Consider the following 10167-nt stretch of genomic DNA (forward strand, 5'->3'; position numbering starts at 1 on the left):
TAGACGTCAGAATATACTCTTCTAGTCTATCATGAGTCAAAACACACACTGTATATATACAAAGCACATGCCAGCAAACCATTTTAAATGTGATTAAGTGCAGACATGAAACAATATTCCTCTGCTGTAAGTAGATCAGAGTGGTTGGAGTTGCGCGATGGTTAAAATGTGCGTAAAATTTTACTACAATTCAGGAGGAAACCAAAAATATGATGTTCCTCTGTAACTGAATCACTTTGTAAATGTGGGAAATACATGGCATATTACTGTGGCAGCCATTTCATGACGTGGAAGACTTTTCGTAATATGAAAATCTCTCAGCTTCATGCCGTTTCACATTCAGGGCAGCCAAAAAACGTGACTTCATGTTGGACTCGAGCCACCCGTGCAAGTAAACACGCAGGCTGGTTCGGTTTCTTCTGAACTGTTTCATGGGCCTTTCCTGCAACCGCAAGCAAGGAGGAAGTAGCAAGCCAAAGCCGAGCCTGTAGAGGGACGATGACTGTGCTGACAGAAGGGAAAATGACTTCTAGCTCTGTGTAAACCACGAGCAGAGTGATGCTTCGAAGGGGATCTCGTAGACAGCGTCTACTTTCACATGGATATTATAAAAGGGAACTATGCTCTGTGGTATCTTGTGAAACAGACAAAAAAGAGAAACTTGAGTTGAAGTGAAGCGTTCCTACTTTAAAGTTGCAGCCATCAATCTATTGACAGCATCTGACAAATTTGTATCCAAATTCACCATCACGAGTCTAGGGTCAGAGTATGATAACCTAATCGGAAGAAAAGAAAGAACCCCCCCCCCCCACACACACACACACACACACACAGTTTCACTGTATTAATCCATCATTTAAACACATCAGCTGTGAAAAGGAAAGGACTACATTTTATTAAAATCTCCCTCCATGTATACAGAATAAAAAGCAAGCAAAAAGAGCAAATCCCCTAAAAGTTCTTTTTTTCTTATAAAAAGGATAATGTTCGAGAAAGATTTTACCATAAAATCTCTTACATTGCTGTTATAAGCTGAAAGAAAGAGCGGTTCAACCTCAATAAGATGAATTTTAAAAGTGTTTAGCTTGTATAAGAAGTTGTAAAACCCAGATACGGGGATTTATGCGGCATCAAACATGTGGCAATTTACAATAAACTGGCACAATGGGGCACTTAAATACTGTGGTGGCTGCTGATAGTGTAAGTGTAGCTCAAAAAATATTTTAATATTTTTCTTTAGAAAAAAAAAGGTTGTACTCGAGCATTATTCACTTCCAAAAACGTAAGGAAATTCAGCAGGGCAAACAGCACCGTCTTCATACCCATACGAGTGAGGAGCATACTGAAACGCCTTCATGTCGAACACAAAGAACAGAATACAAAGTCATGATGGTTATGACGATGACGTGTTTTGGGGTGAACGGATGATCGCTCGACGATCGCTAATCACAGGGATGCAAAGCAAAGCCGTTACACAAGCAAGCAACAACAGACGCACAATCTAATAAGCTGTAATTCACCCTGCCTTTACAATTAGATTTAGTCACTGACGGACTGTAATTGGCACTTAATGCTAAATATACAGCGTCCGCAACCTGCTGTTGCCGAGTATCCGATTCAATCCTGTTTTTCCAAATCAATATACACGGAGGCAAAAGGCAAGTGCGGACTTGTAGAGATAAAACGGATCCAGATCCTCATCCAGACAAACTGGCAACACGTGAAACGTTGAGACCCAAGACAGAACTGCAATGCAGTACAAGATTATACATCTCTCTCAGGGGCGGACAAATCAGCAACAATAATCATATACGTCTTTATTCATAGTTGCCTAGTGGGGGAAAGAGAGAGAAAAAAAAAAAGACCTACTGTTTATCAACTCGAATAATATCTTTTACGCGTGTTCTGCCCTCACGTCCCAACCTGCTGACTCTCTGTGGAGGTGCAAACACCATGCGCTACGTTAGGAACAGCTGACTATATGTTCTATTATGAGTTCAGCATCTGACGTCAAATCGAGTCAAACATCGACAGTAAACAAAAGAGTACTTCTTTACTTTTAAGTTGATTTATGTTGTATATATCTCTCACACACACATATTTGCTTTATTTATTGGTTAAATCTATCACACAGATTATATGGTTTGCTTTTTGAGGAGGTAAATGCATGTCACTCATATCACTAACAGTAACTGGCTAAATTGTTGCCAACAAAAGGAGGCATCGGTGCGTCTTACCTGCCTAATGGGACAGCTAAGGATTTTTTGCTACATAATCGAGAGCACTCACTATTAAAAGTTTGGTCTAGGATAATGATACAAGTCTCCACAAGTAAATAATAAATAAGAGATGCCAAACTCAATCCTCAGGGTTTCTGAGCACATAGTTTTGGTCTGTACCTGCATCCAGCATACCTAGAAGCGATTTTATCAGGTTTGGATCTAGAACCGAGCAAAAAATTTTTAAATGACAGATTTACAGATTTCAGTAGATTCAATCTTACCTCCAGGACAGGCCCCGCTCCGAGGATGGTCCTCTCCACCCCGCTGGCGTATCCTTTTTGACTCAGAGCAGTCAGGCAGTGGATCAAGAAGTTAGTGCTTTGCGTTTTGCCCGAGCCGCTCTCCCCGGATATAACAATGCACTGGTTGATCCTCTTACGCAGCATAGTGTAATAAGAGACGTCTGCGATGGCGAAGATGTGGGGCTCCAATTTACCCAGCTGATGGTTCTCGTACATCTTGACGTACTTGGGATTGTAGATGGGAAGGAACTTGAAAGGGTTAATGGCAACGAGGATGCTGCCGGCATACGTGTAGATCTTCTTCTTCTGGAAACGGCTGTGTAGGTTGGCCAGGATAGTGTCCTCGTTGAGGATGGGAAGGTTACATAGGTCGTTGACGTCCTCGAGGCAGGGGGGCAGGAAGCCCCGAGCGACCAGGTGCTGAGCATCCTGATCTCTACAGACAGTAGGAAGGTGAGCATAGCAGATGCTGCCATCACGATTGCGTTCCTGCAGGATGAAGTAGAATCCCTCACTCTGCGCGTGCTCCTCCTGAGCTTTCCTGGGCCACAGCAAGACTCTGTGCACCGGCAGATCCGTGGCCTCCAGGACCCACTCCTCACCTCCGCTCTCCTTCACCTCAGCCAATACGTAGCACTTGGAGACATCCAGGCCCAGGGTGGCAGCTGCGTCCTGGATGACGGTTGCCGCCGTGGCCTCTTTGCGCACTCTGACTATGCAGCATGGTGCTGTCTCCAAGGAGAGGCGGGGGTAGATTTGAATAACGTAGGCCCGGCCATCTTGGCTAGCTATGCCCTCGCCATCTGTGACACTCATTCTGACTCCGGGTGAGTCGTTTCAGCATTACGCACAGCCGTTCCACTCACCATCTAGCACCTGGTCAAAAGAACACACATCATCTTAACAAGGAATCAGTGCAAAGCATGGTTTAGTCGAAACTTCAACATGCCAGAACATGCATGAGTTTGGAAAACATAGCATCACAGCAGCAATCTTTACATGATGGAAATTGACTCTGCCCAGTCATAGCTACATGTCTGGACAATCACAAGCCTGTCAAAGCGTGAGACCAAAAAGGTTTTAAGAAATGTTACACTGCTAACCTTTAGTCATAACTAGTTAGTCATAACTAGATGCTATATTGTCACATTTGGAAATTATGAATGGGAGGACAGCCTTGACATATAGGATCTAGGGATGCACCGAAATGAAAATTCTTGGCCGAAGCCGAATATAATGGAAAAACTTGGCCGAAGGCCAAAACCGAACACGTTTTTTTTGTGCGTTTTTCCCATTTTTTTCACCATTTCATAAATTAAATAGTAAGAATGTGCTTTTTACTATTTTGTCTTGCTTTTCAAAGAAAAAAATTAATTACAAAAACTACAATTTCAAAATATTTAACACTGAACATTTTTCTTCATTCCAGCAGGCATAGGCTACCAACAAGGCACAATATAACTTTAAATAAATAAATGAGTAAAATAAAAATATTTTGATGTGGTCATCTTTGAGCCCCCCTTGAATAGCCTATGTTAAGCCTATAACTGACTGTTGAAAGAATGTGACACTCTGTAGCCTACAACAAAAAAGTGCATTAAAAAGTTCACTGACAGGAGTGCAAAAAATGGTCCTATTGGGTTCTATATGGCTGATTATATTGGGGATATATACTGCTCGCGTTCCTGTACACCTCGCAGAGTATTATAGTAGATATAGTATAGTTAGATACGTTGTTTATATTATGTTCCTTGATGGATTTAGTTAGTTTAAACTATAGATTAGTTCATTTAGTCCCCGCTGGTTTGTCCGCTCCCAGTCCATAGTACTAGTTCATGTTTCTCGTTTTGTGTTTTGACCCTGTTTTCTGTGACCGCGACTTTGATTCCCTTTGTCTGTCTTGACTAAGTTTTTTGGATTACGATTTGGATTTGTCTGCCTGCCCTTAAATAAATACGTCTTCACCTGCTTCTGTACTCTACTCCCTTACATCTCGCGACGTGACAGAACACTCTGGAACAGAAACAAAAAAAGTAAACATCTGAAGAGCACGTAGCTCGTGCACGTAGCTTGTGCATGCGCGCGCCCCCTCATCGAGGTCGTCACATTCGCACGTCTCACTCTGGTTGCTAGGCTATTTGGTCGCGACATCAAACACGTCATCGATCGGTCAAATTTATTCGGCCTTTTCACATATTCGGCCGGACACCGAAAATGCTTCTCTTTTTTTTGCTATTTTCGTCCGAATAATTTCGGTTGCCGAACATTCGGTGCATCCCTAATAGGATCCCCCAAGACTCTGCTGCATTTTGCACTTTACATACTTCTGCAAGTTAATAAAACTTCATCTTGTAAACAAACAAAGGAAAAACTTAATGATACCTAACGACTTGGCATACTGTCCCATACTGGGTGCATCAAAAGTTTGCTCAAGTAAATAGACAAAAAAAATTCTAGCTAGCACTAGAGAAAACGAGACTCTACAATCTTAAAAACGATGCCCAATTTTGAGGCAGACTATAAAACTGTAAAGGACCCAAATGCTCTCCAAAACACAAATATTAGACAGCCACGGTTTAGGACAAACAGAATAGACCCGAATACTTTTCAGACACGTGAAGTATACATGCTCTCAAAGTTTCTAATGCACCACATTGTGTTCATGACCTCACTGTCGAAGGTTTCAGCTACGAGTGTTCTGTCCTTACATCACATCACATGTAAAAGATATTATTCGAATCTGGCTGGCATGCTTATTTTCTCTCAATAATCTTGAGGTTACTGTGGTGTGCTGGCAGGAGAGATTACGATGAATTTGCCCTGCTGTTTGTTTTCATCAGTGTTTACATATACACTTGTGTGTTCCTGATTCTGAAAGGAGGGGTTTTTTGGTCTTCGCATGTTAATTAATCCGTCTAGCAAAAATGATCAGCCAGATACCGCCTCGAGGCATTGTGTGTAGTGTAGAACAGGCCGTGAATTGGAACGAGCAATGCGAAGTACAGAATCAAGCAGCACTCCACAACGAGGCACATTATGTTTAAACATTACGAGTGTGTACGACTAGTCGAATATTCGATCTGCCACAATTATTCGAAAAGTCAAAATAATACTTGCATTTCGCTAAATTAAATGCGGTAAATGCATGTTAAATCCTGAGCATTCAAACTAAAACTCAGTGTTATAACAAAATGCATTGGGTGGCGCTGTAGAGCACAGTGTCTATAGAATGACTGACGCGAACAAGCGTCCTGGACCGAATTCATTGGTTCTCAGACAATACAAAGCGCTTCAACAAACACGGTTTGCTAAAACTGTTCTCCGAGTCCCTGCAATGTCTGCGTCGGTGGAGCGTGTTTTCTCTGCAGCAGGCCTTACTGTTAGACTAAGGAGCTGGATTTCACCCGAGCATGAGGAATGCTTGTTTTTCCTCAACAAGTGAAACAATATAAAACACAATAACCATTATAATCAGTGTTTTTGTACCTTCTGACGTCAATTGGTTTGTTGTCAATTGGTTTGTCAATTTTTGTTCGCTCTGTGTGAGCTTAAAAGCTTTTGTTCTGTACTTTTTTGTTTACACACATTACGGGAAGTCAGCATCCCTGCATGCTAAGCGGCCATGTGAAATCAATAAGAGCTAGATGTGCCCAGAATTCAAACAAATGTGTAAATACGGTGAGAAAGCATTCAACATTCTATAACGCACTTTCATTCGCTGATTTATTCCACTTTTTTTTTTTTTTAAAGATTTTTATCTATTTAAAAAAAAAATCTCCAGTATGTTTTTACACAGTTGGCAAAAATGACCAAGTGACCAAACTAGAATTATTACCAAGCCTTGCTTACACGCTCCCTTTTCTCCAATTCATCTGCTATCCTGATCAAAAGGACAACACAAACATCTCCAAGAGCTGTAGGTTCACCAAAAAGTATCTGTCCCACCTATTCGTTATTTCCTCAGCAGACCACTACGTTACAGTTGAGAGCAGGCTGACCCATTTCTGATTGCTGTTTAAGCCTGCATCATGCAAGACCCCAGCACTGATGTCTGTTCTATACATGCACCCTACACAAGCCCTGATCATGCACGCAGCACATTTCCCCCCCGTCACATTTTCGCATGCTATGTGTGCAGCACAAACGCAGGAAGCGAGTCAAACAGCTGCAAGCAACACGCTGCTTCGAATAAGCTTTCTCTCCCACATCAGCGACACGCTGCATATCTATTATTATACAAGGCGAAGCCACAAAGTTAAGTCAGTCATCGGGGTCAGAATCAGCATAGCAACCATATGCCTTCCTACATAACAGAGCTGACGACTCAAAACAAAAAAAAAAAGAGTGCAGCAAGCGAAATGTGCGGATGCAAAATCCACTTGCTGTTAGAAAAGCAAGACTGATGAAGTAGCAATATCACGAATAGCCAACACAGGAAAAGAGCAGGACAGTCCTTCAATATTTATAAACACAAAGCTAGTTAACATCAATCTATATATCTGAAAGCAGAACTGAAAGTGCGGAATACATTTTTAGATCACTAACATTTTTAGCCTGGTTTAAGAATTCTTGTTTTTGTTTGAAATTTTGGTTTAAAAAAAAATTCCACATACCCAAACATATTTAGTGTCTTTAGTTTGTCATGAAGTAAAATCGATTAAGAGGATTAGGTGCTCGCTACCAGACTATTTAGCGCCGCAGCGATTAACGAAGGCCGACAGACGAGTTCTGCTAGAGTCACAAATTCCAAAATCTTGGAATGTGAACATTGCCAAAAAAAAATTCACCAACAGATCTGATGGCATTGGAAGATTTTCCTAAGAGAACATTAATTGTATAATCTGTCGTGCAGCAGATGTGACACTACAGGATTTGATTTTAACTGGCAACCTCGTGTACGGCGTGGAACGCCATAAACTTTACGCCACTGTTACTGCTCAGCTCTCATTAAAGAATAAAAAACACAGCAGGGTGGTGTGATAAAATCTGACACAAAGCACAAACTACCTGGATAACCACCTGGAAGTTGATTATTTTCCCTATAGAGCATTATACGCCTCAATTCACCAACAATTACAGTTGGTATTTATTTAAGAAGGACATCACACATTGCAACCATTTACAGTTACATTTTATGACATAGAAACAAGTCAGTTCCTGTTTTCACTTATGTTATAGAAGTACTCTCACCAGCCTCTCTTTCTCTCGCGCCAAAAAACACATCATCTCATGTTGCCCAGAAACCGCAAGGTGTAAACCCCTCTCTCCGGAATGTCAGAAAACTTAAAGCTCTGACACTGGAGGCTCCTTCCATAAAATGTTAAACATCTCTGCAGTTTGACTCCGGAAGACCACTGTTCTCTATGAACACACACAAAACTACATCGGAGAGTTAAACACGGTTGTAGCTTTACCCAGAAGCCGCATCACAAACTGGTTTCAATTCACAGCATCAACAGTCTCAGATGTACAGAGTGGCCTGAAGCTTCAAAAAATGAAATTTTGCATTAGAATTTATTGGGCTTATTTTAACCATCAATGCCTCCTTTTGCCGTTTTGTGAAACTAATTATGTACAAATAGCGATTTAACATGGACCTTCTTTCGTAAAGCCCACTTCCCCGTTAAGCCTCTTACAACATGTTCACATTGTAGGCAGCTCTGAAGTACACTTGCTTATTTTCACGTTTGATGATCGCGCAACATGAAAAAAAAGAAGAAAAAAAACCCTCACAACTGACTGTCACCCTATGTTCAGCTGCTGCTCTGATCAAAAGACCACATCCAACAAACTGTACTTATATTTAATCTAATTAATAGGTGATTTAATCAACTTTATTTATTTATTTATTTATTTTTAAGTCAAAAGGTTTACACATAGGTACACTATATGGCAAAAAGTTTGTGGATAGCAGAACATCACATCCATATGTGGGTCTTCCCCGAACTCTTGCCACAAAGTTGGAAGCACACAATTGTATAGAATGTCTTTGTAGGCTGTAACATTAAAATTCCCCTTCACTGAAACCAAGAGGGCTAAACCTGTTCCAACATTACAATGCCCCTGTGCACAAAGCAAGATCCATAAAGACATGGTAGGCCTGGACACTGGAAAGTCACTGACATCAAGGGTGATGCCTGCACAGAGCCCTGACCTCAACCCCACTGAACACCTTTGGGATGAACTGGAATGTGGAACGTGTGGCCCCAACACCAGAAACATGAGTTGTCGCAGCAAGCCTATTGTATTCCATGATTACATGTAAAAAAAAATTAAAAAGTTAGGCAATTATCAGAATTCATGAATATGGCTGACATTATAAACATCTCTATTATTTTAATTTGAACACTTTCACTCACAAGGGCTGTACAAGATTCATGGTTGCTTCCTCACAGCTAAAGCAAACAATTCCAATTAATTAGCTATCAGAAACATAACTAGATTCTGTAGGAATCTCCATGCTGACTGAAATGAAACAAACCATTGTTCTTTGGTTTCAGCTGTAAACTAGAGCATGTATGCACTTTCCAGGGAGGGAATGAAGAGCGAACGCAAAATCTTGGCGTGCACACTGACCCAAATGAAGTTAGTCTGGAAGGTCTTGAATACGAATGGTGCTTTCATGCTGGTTAAATTGGTAAAAGCCTAGCAGTTTCAGGAAATGCCATTCTGATCAAAGGCACCAAGCATAATCAAACCACAGCTCTGAAATATACATATACTGAAGTATACGATTTTAGAAAGAGCCTCTTATCAGTGCTTTGGGGCACTATTTAAACACTTCTTCATTGCTCATTTAGATTAGTGCATTTCGCCATTAGGTTTAGTAGCAGCAGCAATAGTAATAGCTGCGTGCCTGATGACATACAACGCTGAGAAATTTTCCTGCATTTGAAATTCTACTGATTGGACAGATGAATGGTAAAATGGTCTGCACTTAAATAGTGCTTTTTTTAAACTTAGCGGTTCCAAAGCGCTTTACTGGCGCCCTCTCATTCACCCATTCACACAGCAATGGTAGCAGAGCTGCCATGCAAGGCGATAACTTGCCATCAGGAGCAACTTGGGGTTAAGTGTCTTGCCCAAGGACACTTCGGCATGTGGAGCACATGGGCCGGGAATCGAACCGCCAACACTACGATTAGTGGACAACCCTCTCTACCACCTGAGCCACAGCCGCCCGAAGTTCCTTACTACATGCACAACACTGAAAAGCTGCCTTTGCTGCATGCATGAGAAATGATTCTGATTGGTGTGGCTGCAGCAGTCCATCACATCACAGAGAAGCTAGCTTGTTGGTAGAAGTTACTAGCTTAGTGGAGAGATTTTGTTTACATCATTAAGCAAGAGCCTGGAAAGTTAGTCATGATGAATTTCGAAAAGTTCCTCTATGGCTTTTTTTGTTTTGAAATGATAGTACTTATAAACCTCCTCCCCCACCCACTGCTTTCTCCTTTACAAGTTCAAAAAGCTCGTTTATTCATTTAACAGGCCCTCCAGGATTTTGTAATTGCAGAAATTAAAGCAAAATATTTGTAGAAATTGCGATTTTTCATAAAGCCCTATTCGTTTCATATGAGTCAATCATGAGCATAGCTAAAAGGACTCATTTACCAACAAACATCACTGTGAAAGACCGTGCA

The 10167-nt window shown here is 41.2% G+C and overlaps 1 protein-coding gene across 15 annotated transcripts in view; it reads right to left on the reverse strand.

Moving 5' to 3' along the window:
* The window catches only part of LOC108270880 (unconventional myosin-IXb), a 68704-nt gene that overhangs the window by 43604 nt on the left and 14933 nt on the right, over positions 1-10167 (reverse strand). For all 15 annotated transcript variants that reach the window (XM_017477847.3, XM_017477846.3, XM_017477853.3 and 12 more), the window contains exon 2: positions 2504-3400. In XM_017477847.3, coding sequence (XP_017333336.1) covers positions 2504-3340 — 837 coding nt within the window. In that variant the 5' untranslated portion in view covers positions 3341-3400. The remainder of the gene's footprint in view (positions 1-2503; positions 3401-10167) is intronic.

The sequence above is a fragment of the Ictalurus punctatus genome, chromosome 10, assembly GCF_001660625.3.
Source record: "Ictalurus punctatus breed USDA103 chromosome 10, Coco_2.0, whole genome shotgun sequence".
In the NCBI taxonomy this organism is placed as follows: domain Eukaryota; kingdom Metazoa; phylum Chordata; class Actinopteri; order Siluriformes; family Ictaluridae; genus Ictalurus; species Ictalurus punctatus.